We start from the raw sequence: 21094 nt of genomic DNA, 5'->3' as shown, positions 1-21094 counted from the left end.
CCCGTGTCACCCGATAATTTTATGACAGGCCTCTCTGACGGAGTCATCCCCTCATCGCAAGATGAGATCCACGCCTCGCTTCGGTAGCACAGCGGCGTTATTCGGTTCTCCGTCCGTTGCCACCAGGCTTCACCGCTTGTACTTGAAATGACAAGTGCTCATTCACACAAGAACAGGGAAAGGTTTGCAAACGTTTAGTGGCAGTAGTCTTAAAAATTATTTCCTGGATGCTCCTGCTCAAGTTTTCATGGCCAATTTGAGAGGTTTTGGTGGCTTGTGATTGTTTGGTATCTAGAAGGAGATCTTGTCTGAGCACAGGAAAGTAAAGCAAGCTGTTGTGAGTTTACTTTGGTTCTTTTGGTTGATGCTGAGAGAATCACTCAAGCTCTGTACAGTAACCAGGGTAGCAACAATTTATCTATTCATTGGAGCAGGGTGAAATTTAATTAATTGGAATGCTGTGTATCCCACTTATTACTTTTTCTTGCAAGACTGTACACTGCAAACCAAGGGGACAGCCTATAGTAACCACCCATTAACCGTCCCGCCTAAAATTGTAAGTTCTTTGGCTCATAGAATGAGCCCTTTGATTTCATTTATGAGTTTAAAAAGTTGTTCTTGAACTGAGTTCTTAGGGGGCACCAGCTCCCAGTGTGGGTGGGCGCATTCATTAGTGGTACGGAAGGATATTTCACTGTACGGCTCTTCAGAAGGCGCTGAGCCGGGAGACCACCAACATGATTTCTTGCAGAGGAATTTCCAGCCGTCTGACCAGAGGACTCCACTTGTCTGGTTTGGATTTATATCAAGAGGCCAAAAATAAAAGCGCATTTAAATCATTAACTTAGATGTTATTAAATGCCGTTTACCTCTTTCAGTAGCTACATCACACTTTGTGGTTAAGTGTGTGAGGTGCGAAATGTCTCTCTTTGCGTGCTGTGTATGTATGTATACAGCAGATAGATAGGCACACACACACATAGGGCTGGAATTAAAACTGGGCTACATCAGTTTTACACTGCGGAGTTACTCCTGCTAAGAAGAGAGTCAAACCCACAGTGAAGGTACATGCACAGGCTGTATGGTGTGCTCTGATCCTTTTGAGAAGCCATCGCATGCTTTCTTAAATAAGCAGAAAACCAGTTCGCTCCAAAAACCCTACACACAGTATTTACAGTAATAACAGCCCCGTGGTGCAGACCCTTCATGGCAGCTGAGCCGGTGTATGTAGCTGGGGTAGGAGCTTCTTGATGTTGTGGGTCAGCCTGTGACACTCTCACACGAGTGGTCAGGTCTGGTCTGGTCTCCAGCAGCAGGGCGCTGGAGGAGTCAAAACATCTGTCCCCAAAGCATCTCCATGCTGGAGAGGGAAGGGCTGGGGGTCACCTCTCTTCCTTCCAGCCTGGCTTCTCACCTCCAAAGGGCTGAGATTATAACTGTAAACATGATATGTCTTGTCCTGAGTCTTTGATCCTTCTGGCCTATTCTGTGCCTAAAGGCATCGCTCTGTGCTGAGCCAAGTTCCTGGCAAAGCTCCTCTTGACTTTAACAGAGCAATTTTAAAAAGCTGTTTGAATACCCTGGTAAGGGTGGGGAGTTTCCTGTGACAGGAATCTTGGATCAGGCTCTAACTCAGGTCCAACATTAATGGTTTACACTTTTTGCACAGATTTTCAAGGTGCTATATAAATACATAGTTATAAATATACGGGTATGTGTGTATGATGTCTGTGTATCAACTTGCCATTAAAATTTTTCCTGCTTCCTCTTAGTTGCAGAATTTCCCTTTTCCACTACAAAACCCCACACCTGTCCAAGGCCCAGCACAAGCCACAGTTTGTCCTGTTCTGCGTTGATATTAAGTTTTCTCTGTCATGCAACCAGGAAGCGCTAGAAATAGCTTTTAAAATTGTTTTAGAGACAAGGATTTGCTTTGCGATGGAACATACCAGGATGACAGATCTTTAATTTTGGCATTTTGAAGCACAAAATTGCAATTTCAGAATAGCTTGTTCTTTTTAAACAAGTTTTTATGGCTCCCTCTGAGCCGAATACTGTTGGGCTCACGGTAGCTAAAGTGCCTGGCAGCTTTACAAAACCAGCCCTGATATAAAAAATACCCAGTCTTTAAAACATTTGTAAAATAGCTTTTCCGCAACATTTGTGGCACATAAAGTACCGAATACATGTTGGTGAGTGTGATATAAAGCTTTTATGGCCACTCATTTGGGATGACCCATATAACTCACGCATGATATGTTAATAAACCTGTTCTCCGCTCTGCCTCTTTATAAAAACACACCGAGACCGCTAAGGCGGTGGTGATAGCTGTGTGTTAACTTGTTAAGTAGTGCCACAAGTTGCATCTATCATCTGTCCTAAATTGCTTTATCTGCTTTCCAACCAGTAATCAAAGACTGATTCTAAAGTGCTCAGAAACAGCAGTTTGCAAAATAAGTTTGCTCTGAGAAATAGCTTTTTGAAAGTTCTCCTCAAAATCGTGTTGGCTGGAGGCCCAGAGCCATCAATATTCTGTCTGCGACAGCTTTAAGGACCAATATCTTTAGACCTGCCAAAACCAAGAAATGAAATTTTATGCCATTGCATGGAAGAGCTTTTCTAAATGATAGCAAACCGTCATCCTAATCTCAGAAATATGTACTTTGCTAGGGAATTTTGCTGAACTATAATTTAGTTTTTTCCCTTCTTTTAAGACTTTGCTAATTAAGGAATGAAGATTTTCTGATGGAAATGTGAAAAACACTGTTCGAAAGCAATACAAAACTAAACCTCTGTGTTAAGCCCAGATGTGATCAGACTGCAGGCCTACCAAGGCAGGAACTTGGTATGCCTGATTAGCAGTCTTCGATGCAGCCTTTCTGGGAACAGTAAATATTTACAATTACCGTACTAGCAGACATCGTTTTCTGACACATCTGTGCTGAAGCAGCTTTGAAGCCGTTCCGTTCTGTAGGGAGGCAGAGAAAAAAATGAAAAGATATGTATATTTCTATAAGTTCAAGTCAGAGAACATGCAGTCCCCTAAAAAACAGTTAACGATATATACTGAAGTCAACGAGGCTCAAATTAAGGCACGTTCTCCAGCCTTTGCTGAGTCAGGGCCTATATGAACAGGCCAGGCTTAGACTAAAATGCTTGCAATGGGAACAGTAGTTGGCAGCCGCTCCTCCTTAAGAGGGAATTATTTCCCCTGTGTGTTTGAATATTCCTCCAAGTGCTGCTGGCTTTACTGGGATGCTTTGTTCTGTTTCCCAGCCGAGCTCCCATGCTCGCACACAGGAGCAGTAGCACAGCTGGAAGTGGATTAGAGCAATCTGGCGGCAGCAGTCCTGGGAGGAATTAAGCGCCTCGCTGCTGGAATGGGAGGCCTAAATTACATTATTATTTAGAATTTAGTTTTAACTTCATTGCTGTACGGTTTCGCACTGGTGGGTAACTCCCCTCATTGCGATATACTTGGTGCATCTCAAGTATGTTCCCCACAGCAAGGACTTACATGAAGTTATGGCCTTACCCAATAAAGCGTCCGAGTCTTATATAAGCAAATGTCCACATTTAAGCACCCAACTAGTCTTGTTGTCCCGAGAGGATTGTTCACAGGCTTATATTTAGCAACTGTAGAGCAAGCTATCACATGATAGAGAACCCAGCGACTGGCTCCTGGAAGTCGGTTTGCAAAACTGTTGATGACTTCAAAGGGAGAAGGATTGGCCTGGAATCTGTTTTTCCCAAAACAGATTCTTTGTTTTGTGCACGCAAATGTTCTTCATAAAATAACAGGGAAGAGAAGAATGAGATATAAATGAAAATCAATGCTGCTAATTTTGTTGATTAGATCAGATCCTAAATAGTTGGCCTTTAGCTTGAAAACAGTGCTGGGAATAAGGTGACTAAATGGGAATTGGAGTCATGATTCTTGTCCAAATATCCTGACTCTTCTGATTGCAGGAAAAAAAAAATCAGAATTTCATGAAGTTTGTGGATTATTTACTATGATCTCCTGCAAATCACATCCCAGTCAGTTTTGCCCATTGAGCAAACATATTATTATTCCATCTTTTAGCACAGAAATGTTTTGTTTTACATTAGAGCAGAGAATAGGAGAAACTGAAACGTCTTCGGTGCACAATGCCCCACTAAGGGGGGAATTTACTGGGTGAGAGATGCCCAGCTGAGGGCAATAGCTGGCCCATATGCTGCACTGCAGGGGAAGGTGAATCCCTGGTGATGCAGTCAAAACTGAAAACCAGGTGTTTCCTGGACCTTAACCTGGAATCAGGATGATTCCGAACATGCCAGAAAGGCAACTAACTACTCAGCAAGATTTTTGGCACCACTCCAAGGCATTGATCCAACCATTCCCATCTGGGGCCATGGATAAGCCCCATAACACATCTGATTAATTGCATTTTGGGAGAAAAGTTACTGTGATTTTTGCAAACATCTTAAGTCTTGAAGCATGAGGTTTAATTACAGGCATTGTCTTAATGCTGAGTAGCTCATTCTCTGTGATGTTGATGGTGGTACAGTCAAGCTGCCACAGTCCTTGTTCCAGACCTAAAAGAGGATATTAGGGATTTTCAAGTTCCATGACCTGCCCATGCAACTCTACCCCCCTCCATTGCAATTTCTTCTGTTTCTGCCAGGACTGGATTAAAGCCTGTCTTTTCTTAATGCAGCTAGAAACACCCCAAGAAGTAAGTCCACCTCCCCTCTCCCCTTGTTTGTTCCTTAAACAGTTCATTGCTTTAGCAATCTGGAAACCAAATTTCCAACCATTAGACCCTTTCATGCCTCTGCCAGCAAGGCTGAAGAGCTCTCTCATACTTTGAGATGTGTTCATGGGTGAGCGTCTGCACACGCTGGCCTCTCAGCCTTCTCTCTGATAAGCTGAACAAACAGACTCTTAAAACCTGGCATTTTGAGGCTTGTTTTCCAGTCCTTGAGCACCATATGACTCTTCTCCTTTGACCTGATGCTAGAATTTCCAATGTCTTTTTTAAAATGTTCTTAATACTTGTTGCAACAGTGCAGTTGCAACAGAGGGAATATGACCTCCCCACTAGTACTTGAAAATTTTTCATACATCCAGATACAATTATAACTGGTTTTCCTTCTGCTCCTTTCAGAGAAGTTAAGTTGAGGCATAGTCACGATGATCCCTAAGTCATTTCATGGGGCTTGAAACAAAAAAATCTCAAAAGCAGAGAAACAATGGAAAAGAATTAAGATGTGAGTCATTTGTAAATCTCATCGTCTCATGGTTTTTTTGGTTGGGGTTTTTTTGTTGTTGTTTTTCTGGTTTTTTTTTTTTTTGTATCTCAGTAACAATTTTTGAAGACAAAGCGCAGAAAATACTGGAAACATTAAAATAAAACAATTTAAGACTGAGATTTGTTAAGTGAACTGAGGGACTTGGGAACCCAATAGGCTTAAAACTGCCTCTTCACGTGCTGCTCACTAGGCATTGCTGCATCTCCCTCTCACGTGTCTTCACTCCATCACTCCCACAGTTAAATAACGTAGTTGAAATCGGTGGTGTGCAATTGGGATTATCCTGGTGTAAACAAAAGCAGACTTTATTCCTCTGCGTGCTTGGGATTGAAAGAAATTGAGACCAAAGATGCAAACACCAACAGCCTGTAGAGAAACAGTCTTCTCTGCTTAACCATTGGAACACAAGGGGTCCCCACAGCACTGCTGCTGAAGCCCTGCTGGCTCTGCCAGAAGCTGACTTTACTCTCATTTTAATGCAGAAACACATCGTGAGTTTTCCTTTGTTAGTCTCAGAGTCATCTTGTTTGCTCGTTGGTAGTGAAACAAAACTTTACATTCGGAGTAAACACACAGCATTTAAAAATCAAGGTACAGGGTAATAATCTCTGACTATAAATGCATGGTTTTATAATCTGCAGGGCTTGATTCCCCTCCCAGGTTTCTGATGCAAATCAGCTGCTACTTGTCTGCAGTTGGTTTAGGGACACCTGCACAGGACCAGCATCGCAGAGGTCAGGATTAGGCCCTCGGGGACATGCTCTAGAAATGATGGTTGTCATTGACGTGCTGCTACAGAGTTGCTATGATTTGTGAAATGCAAGTCAGGTCTGTTCTACCTGGGGCACTTGTAGGCCAGTAGTTTTACATTCATTTGCTTCCTGCCCTCAGGGTTGCTTGGACTCCTAAGAGACTTGGAAATGAACCCTTCTTTTGGTGTCATGTGAACACCTGCATTTTCTTCTTAAAAACCAGCATTTGAAGGTGCTCCAAGTGCATTCTTCATAACGTCATTAATATTACAAGTATTACATTTATTTCTTGCCTCCACTGTAAAACCAAATAAGAAAAGGAAAGCAAGAAACCTGAGTTTTCAGCCTAAAATTAGAAATAAGTTTAAACAAACTTTCTAGATGCTTGGAAAATATGTGTTGAATTTTCTTTTTAAAGACATTATCGATTCACCTGTTTGACTCGCCTTGATTTGGGAGTAGGACAGATGGTATCACAAAAACAGGAAGATGCCTCTTCTTTTTAATTACATTTACTATTTATCCCCCTCAAATCTGAACCATAAGTCCATGGTTAGTGTATAACTGCTTTTCCCAATGTAAAGTTTGTGGCTGAATAGTGCTGTTATCCTTATTTTGTATCTTGGAAGTTGGAAGACAGAGAATTTAACTAATTTATATAAGGCCATGTAAAAAAGCTTGAGGAGACTCAGGTCTCAGGTCTCTGAAATCCAAACCTCTTAACCCTTGGATTGTTGTGCTTTGTCTTAGGAAAGGGTACCTGGGGAATCAAGGTCTCAGCTCTCTGAGACTGAGACATACCTCTGTGGAGGTTTTGAGGCAGGTCTGTTAAAATATCCCTAACTTTTGGAATGAAGGTCTAATTGATCAATCCACACCATCAAGGGCTTGTAAATGGAGTGGGGAGGGAAGGGAAGAGAAATGGTAAGGGGGGGTTTATCTCATCTAAGTCTGTCTGAATGTTATGCACTAGTTATTCAATAATCCTGCCTTCTTTTGCGTTCAATGGAGAGGGACATAAATCCATTTCTAAAGGGCAGTTTGATTTATCTTAAAATATGGGTCTAAAGCTGGGAGAACTTCCTTTAGAGGTGCCCGACTCTCATTGCTATCTATAAAGGAAACTTGGACAACTAAGTTGTCTTAATTACCTAACACTTAGATGGCTGAAGTTATGCAAGGTGAATCTTATCCATGCTTAAATCAATAGATTTTTGATACGCCTGGGTTCCTAAGGTTGCTTTGGGTATCTTCAGCTCAATATTCCTCTGAGTCCTGGGTGAAGTGCTCTGGGGCCTTAGGACCTCCATTTCTCCCACTGGACATGCACAGAACGTATGTGCCAACATACGTGGAAAATATGCACCTATTTATGCCTGGTTTAGAACATTTCTGAAAGTCAGCTTATGACCAAAGTTCTGTGGCTGTTTCAATGTGTGCACCTGCATTCGTGGGACTTGTCCCACTCCTGATGTACTCTCACCTGAACGCTGACCCGAACTAAAAATCCCTTTGCAAGTCCCAGCTCTGACTGATCTAGAGGATGAATACGAACCCCTGTCCCCTAAGAGAAACCCCTAACCAGGAAAGTAGAGTTGAGGAATCATAGAATAGCAAGTTGGACAGGACCTCAAAGATTATCTGGTCCAACCTTTCTTGGGAAAAGCACCATAAGCTACACTAATCTATTTCTTCTCTGTGTACACAGCTATACATTCATTGATTCATTAAGGGTAGAAACAGACAGTTCACAACTTTTCAGTGTGGTTGTATGGGCATTTACCTTTATTATGGGAACATGCACAAGTCTCTGTTCCAATGTATATTGAATTGTTTATCTAGAGTGGAACATCTTTAGTAGAAGAGGTGACTCACCACAGAAACTCCCTTTGGCCCAGAGTTAGGCATCTAAATGCCTTGGATGCATGGGAGCGTACAACCTCCACCTTTCTCTGCATTTTCAGTGGCTCTCAGTGACTGCCCACTCAATTGCCTCTCAGTGTGGACTCTGATCAGAGCTGGGGATTTTACAAGGCAGAATCATGCGTGGAAAGGAGGTTGCAATGGTCCGTTTGGCAATGTGCTTGCCCATTGGGGACTAAACATAACTAACAGTTTGAAATGAACTTTGAAAAGATGGGAGGTATTATCCTACACCACTTAGGTGAGCTGTGAAATTATATTCAACAGGTAGGATTCATCTCGCCCAACTTCACCTCCCTGAAAGTTAGGAGTTTAGTCTGAGCTAGTCCTTTAGGCTTTGTCTGCAATTCATGCAGTGAGAAGGGCATGTGTGGAGTGAGTCACACCAGGTTAAATCAGGCAGCTGGAAGGAGTTGCCCTCTGGAGATGCTTAGTACCTCTGAGCAGAGAGGGAACCTACACAACCAGCTTAGACAAGATACCTGAGTCTTAAATGGCTAAACAGAAGGAATCAAGGCACGCTCAGAACTCAAGGATTATACTGAAATCATAGAGAGGAAGATAAACTGTTCAATATGTAATACAGTGATGCCCATATTGTAGTCAGAGCTCCACCATGTGAGAAGGATTAATCTATACAGATTAAAGTCACAGTACTCTGTTGAGCCTGCCTGAAAAAAATGAGCAGGATGGAGAGAAAAAGGAGAAAACATGAATCCTTGGTCTTTAATCAGACGGTCAGGCTGGTAGAAGGATACTGTTTTCTTACCTTAAATTGCTGTTTCTTAGCTGGTTTCCCTCTCCTACCAGAAAACAGTATTGGCTCTCGTATAATATCGAACTCTGTGAATCTGGAAGTGATCAGGAAAGGTGGTTTGGTTTTTTAAAGGAAAAATAAATCTCAGATTGTTTGTGTGAGACCGTGAATATTTATGTACTGTTCCCTCTTTTCCCTCATTGCGTATTTCACCAAGTTCATTTGAGTGTCTTACAGGATAAATCTTACTGGAGGGCTGTGGAAGAAAGCAGTAAAAAGGAAAAGCATCAGTCAGTGATCCAGGGGAGCAGCAGAAATCGTTGTTCATTTTTGTACATGGATCATTGTTTGTCAAACTTGCCTGGGCTTGACAATTAAGAAACTTGTAGTTCTGCCAAGGTCAGGTGGTTTCAGATGATGGCTATGAAAGCCGTTATGTTTCTGGGCTTTGATGACTTTGAAGCCTTGTTGTCACTGTGTTTTCAATGGTTTTGGCTTATGAAGTGGGTCACATATATTTTACTTCGTCTTGGAGAAAATATTTGGTGACAAATTGTTTATGTGACAAAAAAATGCCATGGGTGCTGTGAGTAACCTGAATTATTGGCAAATGTGGGTTGCATTTGGTGAATAATTACTTGTTTTGAAAAGTCAGAGTATTTTCTCTGAAACTTTTTGAAACAGAAGGTTATTCCCCTTTTAATTTGGAAATGACAAGTTACTTTTGAAGATTACCAACATTTTAAAAGTTATGTGAAAATGATTGAATATCTAGGGACGACTTAACCAGCTATCCCAAACCACGGCTTTCCTTTCATTTTCATGTTTGTTTGGAAATCTTATGTCACTTTTTAAAAAAAAAATTGAACTAGTTTTGCTCTCTTTTAACATTAATCAAGTAGTTTTAATGCTCAATTTGGCCATAGAATCAGTTGTTCTTTTTTTGCTCTTATTGTGCCCCCTAAGCTTTGCATCTCTTCCGGTAACTATCAAATAAAATCCTCATTCTGCAAATGGTTCCTCTCACACACATAAAATAGGAGTCATCTCACCTAATTTTAGCTATTTTAAATTTAGGTAGCCAGGCTGCCTATGAGAGAGAGAGAGAGAGAAAGACTCCTCTGGTGGTAATTCAGCTTTTCCTAGGCTTCTATTTTGGGATGGAATGATTTGCTTTCCAGTGGCTCCTTCAGGCCACAGAGATTGGCGTTTATGTGCTTTGTCTGCTTTACTATTTCTCCGTGTCCCAACATTAAACAAGGAAGGAAATATTTGGAGTTCAATGAAGGGGAAGAAGAGTCCTTGTCTGACCTCTGCAGATGCCGTGGGTGTGGACAGCCTGAATTGGTTTTACTTTTTCCGAACCGTTCTTCTTTTACTACTTTCTAGTTATTTTCCATTTTGCTTCAGCCTTATTTGACCCATAGAAAAGAGAGATGGAAACGACCGATGACACTGGAAGTTTTATGGCCAGTATTATTTAGGACGTCAGATTAACTGATTATAGTAGTCCCTTTCAGCTTCAAAAGCTGCTGGAGAATCCCTAGCCCCACTGAAGTCAACAGCAAAACTTCCATAGGCTTCAACATGGCAAAAATGTCACCCTGAATACCTAATAATTAATCTTTGTCATCTGGCCCTCCCCTTGACTTGCAGGATTGCTCCACACATTAAATTTTCCAATATTTTCTTCAGTTGTGGTATAAGTACTTCAAGACACAAGGATTTCTCTCTGTCCCCTGGAAACAGTTGCACAGGCTAATAGTTTAAGGAAGTTTTTGCTTGAAGAGTTGAGTAACAGAGCCAGAGTCTGTTCTTGGTTGAACCGGAGTAAGTAAGGAGTAGCTTGTTGACGATGCAGAGTTATCCTCTTTTATGTCAGTGTAACCGAGAGCACAATTTTTGCCAATTATTAACTTTTGTTACATTATTTGTATTTCTGTGCATGTTGGGATTTATTAATCTCATTGTTCAGTAACAAGTAACCTTTTGCTGAAAACAGAACATCATTGTGAATTAGGTATCATCAGCTAAATCAAACCTCACCCTGTGCATTTGACGGATGGTAATTCATTCATCAAGTGTTCTGTGGTTGCTTTGAGGTTGGGAAGTGCTATTTTTCTGGCTTCTACCTCGGGATTCTTAAGTAAAGTTGTATAAATGCATAGTTTTGGAGAGAAGAAGAAAATCACTAAGAGCTTGTGAGGTTTTTTTATTAATGTTGTTGTTTACTATTGGTCGGATGACATGGCAGGACTGTGATTGTGCTAAGTTGGTTTTGGCTCCATGAGTAGCCCACAGTGGACTAGCGAACCGTGGGAGAGATGGTTTCACCATGGATTTCGTATATACACAGGTAGAAGTTCTTGGAATTTGAAGTTATATTAAATACATCACTGAGGAGGCAATACGATGGTGATGCCTTTGTGCTTGGTGTTTTCACTGTCCAGAAAGATGATTTCCAGGAATTCAGACACTGCAGCTGTTGCATGGGTAACCTGATGACGGGGCCTCTCTCACAGACCTGGTCACATTTGGGATCTCTAAGTTAATACTGTCAGTCTGCAGTGCGGGGGAGCAATTGGAGGTGGAAATTGCGAAAGCAGCAGAGACCCATGTTCTCCAGCACGTTTCTGCTTGGTGTTGTAATATTGAATCCTCCACCCAAGAGAATCCTCCATTACCAAGACAATGCAAGGCTGAGATTAGACGTTTCAGAAAAAGTTCTCCAGACAGCTCATTTAGGGGTTCACCTAAACCAAGTGTAGAAGAGAAGGCACCACTGATGGCAAAGGAAGTTCATGGTGTTTAATTCAAACCTACTCATTTAATTTACTCACTGCAGGGAAGATTAATCGTACCCATTGACTTGCAGTGTTATCAACACACTGATTTAGATATTTGATGATGAGAGGGAAAGTTGCCAAGGGAATTAGCTGCTTTGCCACTTCTGAAATTCTCTGGGTAGTGTGTTCACAAATGGGGAATTAGTCACTTCTGAGTTAGTCACATCTTATCAAATGTCTTCGTTCAGCCTAGTGCCTGGTATTCACAAGACCCCTGCCCTGCTGAGTGCCAGCTGTCCCCTTATTCTCAGTGGAGACAATGTATAGAGTCATCCAGATTTTCACAAAATAGCCATACTGTGGGAGGTTTAGTATTAAATGTTTCTTCTGCTGAGTTTGCTCAGTAATATGAACCCAGACAGCTCTTTCCTCAGCAAGAATCACAAACCCTTCAGAACTGTAGGATATTCCGAGGAGATTATTATATCTCAGTCTCTGTTCACGTTTTTTCACCTTTCACACAATACTTAGATATCAACCAGGTAAGAGCGAAAATGAGAGTTATTTTCTCTGTCTTTTGCCCATGGGGTCAGCCTTCAGGCATAGTCCACTAAATGGAAAGTGAAACAGTTTAACAGATCTTACCTGATGGTGGGGTCTCATCTGGCAGATCGAGGCTGACATCATGTTGAAAAGGCGTTTGAAACTCAGTCTCCCCCTTTCCAGGAAAATGGTCTCCTGATACCACTGGTAAAATCACAGCACTTCTCCCAAAATTTTTGGTGAGAAATAAAGAACTCATCTGCTCTTCATACCTCTCTCCTCTGGGGGGTCACTGATGGAGTCAAACATAAGGTGGGTTCTCCTACCTATGCCAGTGTTAGACACTTGGCTCCCTCTGAGATGTGGTGCTTAGAAGTCTCTTGCTTCAATATTTTTGAGATTCCTTTATGTGTCCTCCTGCTTAGGGTGGGGATTTTCCTGAGCACCTTTTCAAGGAACCTAAGACTTCAAATTATATAGAGAAATCGGAATGTGTCAGGGCACCTAGAAAGCGGGATTTGCAACATGGGTATTTGCATATGGATTTCAAAAAATGCCTCAAAATCCATCAACAGGCTTTAAAAATCTGATGCTGTGCACCTGAACTCCCTTTGAAATGGGAATTTATGATCTTAATTCTCTTAGCTTTTCGAAATTCTGTCACTATTCAGCTGGAAGAAAGGCAGTTCTCCCTTGTTCTCTACTCGTCTATTTTCATGGCTGTTCTGAGAGATTTACTAGGATCAGAAGAGTTTTGATTAATTAAGTGTTGTTACAAGCAGCGGTCCAGTTCTTGACTATCAGGATATGAGATGGTCCTGACCACGTGGTGATTTCACTTTGAGATGTCAGGGTCCTGTGGGTTCCAGAAGAGCCTGTGAATTAGGTCACAGATGCACGGAACCCCAAACACACGCTTATTTCTGGCCTAAAGCTGCAATATGCGAGTGCCAAGTATGAATTCAGATAGATGTTTTTCCTGCTGTCACAAATAGGCTTCACTCCAGGCATTGTTTTTGAGGCAGCCATGACGCGCTTTGATATATCAGTAAGAGCAAAACCAAGCCCAACCCTAATAAGTTCCAGAAGAGTTACATAAACACATCTCACCTACTGCTCCTGACTTTTTACACACACCTAACTGACCCCATGGGCTAGCATGAAGCATTTGTGTGGTTCTGATACTGGAAATACTGCACAGATGATTCAGGGAAAAGACAGTTCTACTGGGTGAAGGGGATACTGGAAAATTCTCAGTGTTAAGCCAGTTCTCTAAAATCTGGATGAGCAAAATTGAATTAAATCACAGTAACTCGATTCCTTTGTCTCTAAATGAATTAGTTGTAAGAGGACATGGTCTGAGGCTGACCAAGAGAAGGAGAATGATCTGTTTGATAGGTGTTATGGGTCAAACCGAAAAGAGATTGCCAAATCTTCTGAGTGTTGCCACATGGGGGTACTTTACAGGCTCCACAGTCATTACGCTTTGGTGGAAGTTGTGAGGTGGAGCACAGCTGCAGACCATCAGAGATGCCTCTGCCAGCAGAACGGCAGTGGCAAAATTCAATGGCAGTTGATTAAATAAGGGATATGGCACTTGATTAAAAAAGGAATGGCAACATTTCTGTTTTATGGATGGCAGTGCTTCAGTTGCTTTCAGTGCTCTGCTTCCAGAAATAAAAATTCTTTCCCTCCCCACTATGTTTGTTGGGGTGTTTTCAGTTGGATCGCAGTCATTTCTCCAGTCAATCAGTTAAGCCAGAATTTACCACTGTGTCTAAGAGTCAGCCACAAAAGAGCTGATATGGTTCCCTGGTGCTTGGCCAAGAGGCTTCGGTGGGAGCAAGCCATGAGGAAGCTTAATCTGACTTCCACCACTGGCACAAGGTTTAATGGATGTTAGGGCAGCAGAGAAATCATGTTCTGTGTTGTTCAGCTCCTGCTCTCTCAATGGTCCTGTGCGCGCCGCCTTTCTCTCTGTGCCAAAAACACAGGGGTAGCTGACAGCAGAGCCTATGCCAGCAAGCTGCTCTATGCAGCACGATCACTGCAGCATTCTGAAGCTTGTGTTGTGCTCCTTAAATATGTTTATCTCCATAGGCCTTGTAGTGCTACACTGTCCGGGTAAACTGACGCATTCAGTTGTCTCTCCTAAGTTAAGTGGCCGTAAGTTACTCAGAGATATGAGATTTTATAGGATTACACCTTAAATGCTGACTCCAGGCCAGATCTGCAGCATGTATAAATCACTGCAGGTAATTTTCACCAGCTGAAATTCTGGCCCTAAGCCCAAGAGTCATGTTGTTATTTTTTCACATTGTAAATTCTTGCTGTTTCTTACTTATATTGCTTTAGCACTTCGGGGCATTTGTCAGGGGCCAGGACCCCATCACGTTTGTCAGCCTTCGAACGGGGATGCAAAAGGCCCTTCTTCCCCCAGAGCGTTTGCACTGTAAATAACATGCAAACCTGTATAGCGTCATTCAACTTTCTCTAAGTACCTTCTTGCAATCAAGTTTTTCTATTATCATGCTAGTAAAGCGTAGGAACACAAATTCTGTGCCTGGATTGATAAGTTTTAAGTAAAAGCTTGCAGTCATCTGTATATTTTGTCTAAGTGGTTTTTAAAAACGGCAATTTGTTGGAGCCAGTCTGGGACATGGTCTTTAGTAATTGAAGTGAGCAGTCCAAAGTCTCCTCTCCATTGTGATGCCCTGTTTGAGATATATCGAAAAGAGAATTTGCACCTGAGTTGAACCTGAAGTGAGGGGAATCTTAACAGTGGCTGAGTATCTAATCTCTTGTGTAGCATTGTTTTTAATCAGTGTTACGTTACCTTCATTGCAGTCGTAGTGTACCTTCTAGCTCCATAGAGCTCTGGTTAGCATCTTTGGAACTATTGCCATTGCCTTTAATTACTCTGGAAGGGATTTAAAAGTAGTAAATCTATACCTTATTAGAGCTGAAGCAGTGCTGGAAAATTCTGCTTCGTTACAGCCCTACCTCCCTGCTTAGGAAAATAAAGTAGCAGCATGCAGGGCTCCGGGGTACTGTGTGATGGCCTCAACAGACCAGAAAAGTATCGTGGGCTGTATGTGGGTTTTGCCATGTCATACTGACAAGTTGTTCTTTCTTTCTCTGATCTCTTTAACTGTTTTGTTTTGTTTTTTTTTTTAATATGTTGATCTGGAGAAGACATGATACAACCGTTTCTTGTGTCTCCTTTTTTCCATTGCAGGGTGAACTTTACCCAGAGGCAGGCCTTGCTGGCCTACTTTGTCATCAGATTGTATAGGCATTTCAGCACAAATTAGCAATAAAGAAATGGTTCTTGTCTTTTTTTTTCCTAGCTATTACCACAGCCATTGACAATGTGTGTTTCTAAATAATTCTCACTCTGCCCTAATCACTTATTCGTTGCTTTTTGGCAAAGCCCTTGAAAGAGGCTTGGTGAAGGCTCTGAAGAAGCTGGATGACTATCTGAGAACCCCTCTGCCAGAGGAGATTGATGCAAACAGCACTGAAGAGGAGAAAGTGTCTAAACGCAAGTTTCTGGATGGAGATGACCTGACTCTTGCTGACTGTAACCTTCTGCCGAAACTCCATGTTGTCAAGGTAAATGATGTCCTGTGATGGTCAAAGAAGCCTTATCTGACAATGAAGTGCCCTGCTCTGACAGCCTTGAGCTAAAGCCAACATATATTTCAGCAGAGGAAGAGCAGAATTTGAAACACACTTTTGCTCCTCAGTATTTCCTATAGGTTAATTTAAGTAATTTTGTATTCGGTCCATGGGGGAGTTGTCCCATCACTAATTAGTGGCACAGACAACATTAAGATCTAGGTATCCCATCTCTTTATATTTACCCTGCTGCAAGTAACAGCATATTTCATTTTAATGAGTTCCCATTGTTCTTAAGAGAGATGTCAAAACTTCAGTCAGTTCCCACCCACTTGTAACTGGAGAGCAGCAGTCCGTCTTTGGGGGGAATGCTTGATCCATCTGGTATTTCACACAGAGAAGTTAACAAATCAAAGTCACTGCTGAGGTGCAGGACCTAAGATGTACAATGGTCGCTGGTATAGTGCAAAGGGTGTACATCATCTTGACTACCAAATGTCGCATTTATTTAATTTATCAGATTTCATGTTTCTTTAGAATAAAGCAAGTACCCGGAAGACCTTGGCAAGCAAGAAAGCTAGGGATTAAAGTCAAATCCTGCATCTAATTTGCCTTCATAAGCCAAAACATAAACTGAGGCTGGGAGCTGACTGCACACACTTTTATTAAAAAAAAAAAACAACAAAAGAAAAGTGCATAAGTCACCAGGTAAGAAATGTTATAATATCCTCACAAGTTTAGCTCTTTCTTTGGCTCATCTTCCCTGGTGACGTTAGTGTCAGACAATGCAAAATGAATGTGAGGCCTCTTATTGGTTTCTGTCTCCCTGAGATGAAATGAAAGATGTCAAAAGAGAGTTAAAATCTTCCTCAGACAAGCATAGCCATAGGCTATTGCCTGAAGAGTATTTTAACAGATGGAAGAAAAGGGTAAATTATTAAGACTTTTTCATTTGATGGAAGATGTGCGCTGGAAATTGTGAAAATCTTGACTTAAGTTGCCCAGCAGGTTTTATCTTCCCCATGTGTGTGTGAAGCATCAGCGAAGGCCAGAATGCTTAATTAAATGCAGTTTAGGACAGGATTTGGACTTGCAAATACCAAGTGGATCCTGGTACTAAGACCAAATCACAGTAATTTCTGAGAACATGACTGTCCTACGAAAGCTGAGATGGAAAACAGCTCTACCACGCGCTTTAAAAATAAAGGGGAACTCTGTGGCACATATGTATGTAATTTATGCCCGGGAACAATTTTATACTGTCAGAAAAATTAGAGATTGGAAGCACTTATTAAATCAGCTAATCCATCCCTTCCTATCAGCTAGTTCATTCTGTCACCACAGGATTATTCTCTATGGTATATTCTTACAGGAAAACTGAAATATCCCAATCCAGCAAGCTGCTTAACCAACCAACTGGCTTTGAGCACAGATTAGTCCCTTTGACTTCAATGGGACTGTACAGGTGCTTAAAATTAAGCACGCACTCAACTATTTTCCTCAATAAGGGCCTGAGTGATTTTAGAAATCGAAAATTTCCCTTGATAGACAATTTCCTGGTCTAACAAGTCTTGAAATAACCATTTTCTCCCCCAGTTTATCCTAATACTCCTGTTTCTAATGTCTGCTAAGTCATCTTGGTTTCTCAATCATGGGATCCATACCACCCTGAATTTTTCCTTTGCATGAACACGGATACAGCCTTCCAACAGCTGTAGATGTTTACATCTTCTGACACCATTGGCCAGGCAAAATACATTACATATATTGAAAATAGAAATGCAGTGTATATAAAATCTAATATAACGTTAAATAGAAATGTAATAGTTAATATGAAAATCTGTTCTATATATTTGTTACTACTGCCTTTCCCTCAAATCTATCTCGCTTTTTATGATTCAGCTAATCAGCTCTTTATTACGTGGCATCTCAGCTTTAAGTGATGTACGTAAGACTTGTAAAAACCACCAAAACCCAATATGGTAAATGTAATGAAATTCAGTTACCGTAAAAGTAATGATTCGGTGACACTAGCCAGGCCATTTATTTAGAGTGTCCTTAGGCCAAGTAGCATCCCTGCAAGAGATGGGACAACCAGCAGCCACCTTTCAGGCTATTCTATTGTAAGCCCCCGAGTCTCCAAGTGTTTCTCTCTTTTAGTATTAATTATGTGTCATTAATTATGTGTCAAGAAAGAGTAAGAAGCTCTAAAAAGGTATCCAGAGATATGCCACCAACAAGATGTTTTTTTCCCCTCCTTTGTCTTTGGTTTAGATTGTTGCAAAGAAATACCGCAACTTTGAGTTCCCGACAGAGATGACAGGGCTGTGGCGGTACCTGAAGAACGCATATGCCAGGGATGAATTCACCAACACTTGCGCAGCAGACAAAGAAATTGAGGAAGCCTACGCAGACGTGGCCAAGCGGCTCAGCAAGTCCTAACTGACCTCAGCAGTGGCTCGGGATCCCCTTTTACAGACTTTTCTCCTCATTGCCTTAAGATATTCTTTATCATTATGCTATCTGGTTGGTATCCCTATGACTTGGCCTGTTCAAGTGTGTTGGTCAGGAATAAATCTGCTTCTCCCTGACAAAAAGAGAAGGCAGCTCTAGTGTAGGGGCGGAGAGCCTTCGAAATATGAACCTAAGATCTGGCTCAACTAGTATTATTTGCAATCAGTATTGGAAATGAGCCCACTCTACTAGTTTCTTGTTTCATGTTGGGGGTATATCGCCACCTGTATTCTTTGGAGTTGTAATAGGAAATCAGCCGAAATTTCAAGTAAGAGAGCTAGGAACACATAGAACTGGTTCTTCTGTAGGTTATTGCAAGGATGCATTTTCCCCAAGCACTGTTGAGATCCTTGAGCAGGAGAAAAATATGAGAGAGAGAGAGAGAGAGAGGAAAAAAAAGAGTTTGACCCTAAAGGAGGAATTCTCTCAGCAGTTATATTTAAAATGTCTCTGAATGCATATTCTGTTTTAGCAGGCCCAGGAGTTTATAGGGTATTTATTTTTAACTTGGCGCAAGAGGGAGAAGCCTGAGTATGTCAGACTTGCAGATGCTACTTTGCATAAAATTTGCATGATGCTCTTGGATCCGAATGTTTAAGGAGAGTGAATGAGCAATTGAGCAGACAGCCCTTGGAAGAGAGGGGCTAGTGCCAAAATGCCCAGTGGATCTGCTAGTTGGTAGAGACACGCAGACGAAGCAATAACAGAGGCAGCGTATTGGTGAGTAGAGGGAATTGGCACCGCTGCCCAAACCACGTAGGATATTGACATCTTGACTGTATGGTTGCCAGTTCCTTCATAATTGCTATCTTGGGAAGCTTGGATAGGCAGGAGAAAGCTGTCGCTGCACATGAATTCCAGGCAGGGGAAGTGCTGTCTTCACGCTGGGCTCCAGAAGGGTCACTTTCATGCACTCATCATCTCACCCCAGGATAAGTTTGCTATGAGAGCCTTGTAAAGGGCAGGCTAAAACAGAAAAGGGCACACTTCCAGCCAGAAATTCAGCAGTTATGCTAGCAGAAACCCATGCATGACACCTTGGTCCCACTCCTCCAGGGTTACCAATCCAGGTTACATGAATTATTATTCTGTATTAGGAATGTTTGCTAAAACTGATTATTTTGTTCTATCTGTAGCATCTGCCTGACACAATCTGCTTCATACTAGTGATTATTTGTGCATTACTTTAGCAAATTCAGAATGACAGCTCTTTTGCCTGAAACTCACATGCCGTGATACGTACAGCAGTGCACATGGCTCTGGATTTTCAGTTTGAGGGGATTTATTGGTGTTTTCAAAGAGAAATGAAAGCTGAGCTGTAATGTGATGTGGCTCCCCTTCTGCTCAGAGGTGCAGAGAACTGTGCTGTTTTGAGAGGAACCCCAAGCTGGTGAGCTGTGACTCAGGGGAATCTTGCAGCAGACGTGTTTGCAGCCAGAGAGCGAGAGGACTGGGAAAGCCTTCAAAAGCCTCTGCCGTGTGATACTGATGACAGTCTGAAGCCATCCTGTTGCTTTGGCGGGATTATTCCACTTTTCATGCTAACCCAGCTGGGAGCAGAATGCTGCTCATTGGCTCTGGGGATAGTTTGTTATTGACTCTTGTTTTGCATGCAATGGTCAATTTGTTTTGAACCTTCAAAACCCTGAAAGAAAATCCAAGTCTTCTCCTACAATGGGCTATTTTGACAATGGCTAGACTGGAAGGCAAAGGTTTGCGCTCTTTAAAATATTGCTGAGAAGTCAGCTGAGTCAGAAAACACTAAAAGCAGCTAGAAAAATCTAATGAGGTTAGAAATGTCTGCACAAGCACGTGTAGCTTGTTAGAACATTTCTGCCTGAGATTGGAATTATTTGTGATTTTGGGGGTTTTTTTAATAAATTATGGCAATTATTTATTTATTTTAATTGACACGGTCCTTTCCATCTGTCTTTCTGGTTTTGTTTTACCTCAGCATGCTGGTCAAGATGGCTCTGTTTGTTTAACAGGGGTTATTGGCAAGGCTCTATAAATTTGTTTCTATCGAAAAGTCTCCTACCTGAGTAAAGGTCACTGGGATTTTTTGACTTGGGGTGTGATTTGGCAAGGAGCATGCGGATCAACAGAATCGGCAGTTTTCTCAGCTGTCTTTTTCCAGGTTTGTACTTCAGCTGGTGCCTTTGCCTAATCACAGTTGCACTGAATCTTTGAATAAAGGCGCAGAGGCAAATGCAGATTCTCGGTCTGTGCTCATTGTATTGAGCTCCTTAAAGAAGATTGTCCAAACACGCAGCAGATCTCCAGCAGGGAAAGTGAACCAGTTCAGGTCTGACCTGATTTCTGATTCTGAATCTTTGCCAATTTGCTGGATCTTGAGGTTCTGAAACATTCTAATATGTCTGTCTTTATTTTTGCTAGAAGAGGGCCAAATCACAATCAGCTGATTTCAGTGACCTCAAACTGCATCTGTTTCTAAAAAATTAACTTTAGAAATGGTTGAGATTACACCAAAAAGAAAATGAGCTCTTAAGGCAATGATTTTTTTCTAAGAGGACTTCCATGTTCTTCAAATTGTTTTAAGATTTCATCATGAAATCTGAAAATCCCCAAGCTACCTTCTTCTTAATTATTATTTAAAAAAATCCTTAAAGATTATTCATTTTTCTAACAATATCCCCCCCCAAATCCCCCCTGTGCCTGTTCTGAATTCAAGTCTCACTCTGCATCCTGACTTTGCATTTTACTCATAGCTCTGTTATAGATAGATCCAAGATTATGGACAGGTTCAGGCATTCCCTGACCTTGGTTTGGGTTTGAAATCCATGCTCCTGTTTTCAGATCTGTAACTTTTGCTCACCTTTGTGCTTTTTGGCTTTAGCCATAGTCAGAAGCAGGAAATACTGGAAATCCTACATAGAAAAGTG

The 21094-nt window shown here is 41.6% G+C and overlaps 1 protein-coding gene across 2 annotated transcripts in view; it reads left to right on the top strand.

The window, feature by feature from the left end:
* Positions 1-18119, top strand: part of CLIC5 (chloride intracellular channel 5) — a 70854-nt gene extending 52735 nt beyond the window's left edge. For both annotated transcript variants that reach the window (XM_010139270.1, XM_010139271.1), the window contains exons 5-6: positions 15490-15671; positions 17952-18119. In XM_010139270.1, the coding sequence (XP_010137572.1) occupies positions 15490-15671; positions 17952-18119 (350 nt within the window). The remainder of the gene's footprint in view (positions 1-15489; positions 15672-17951) is intronic.
* The last annotated feature ends 2975 nt before the right edge of the window (positions 18120-21094 follow it).

This window comes from Buceros rhinoceros, unplaced genomic scaffold (assembly GCF_000710305.1).
Source record: "Buceros rhinoceros silvestris isolate BGI_N320 unplaced genomic scaffold, ASM71030v1 scaffold6817, whole genome shotgun sequence".
Lineage (NCBI taxonomy): Eukaryota > Metazoa > Chordata > Aves > Bucerotiformes > Bucerotidae > Buceros > Buceros rhinoceros.
The sequence above is the reverse complement of the archived record's forward strand: the minus strand, read 5'-3'. Positions and strand labels throughout refer to the sequence as shown.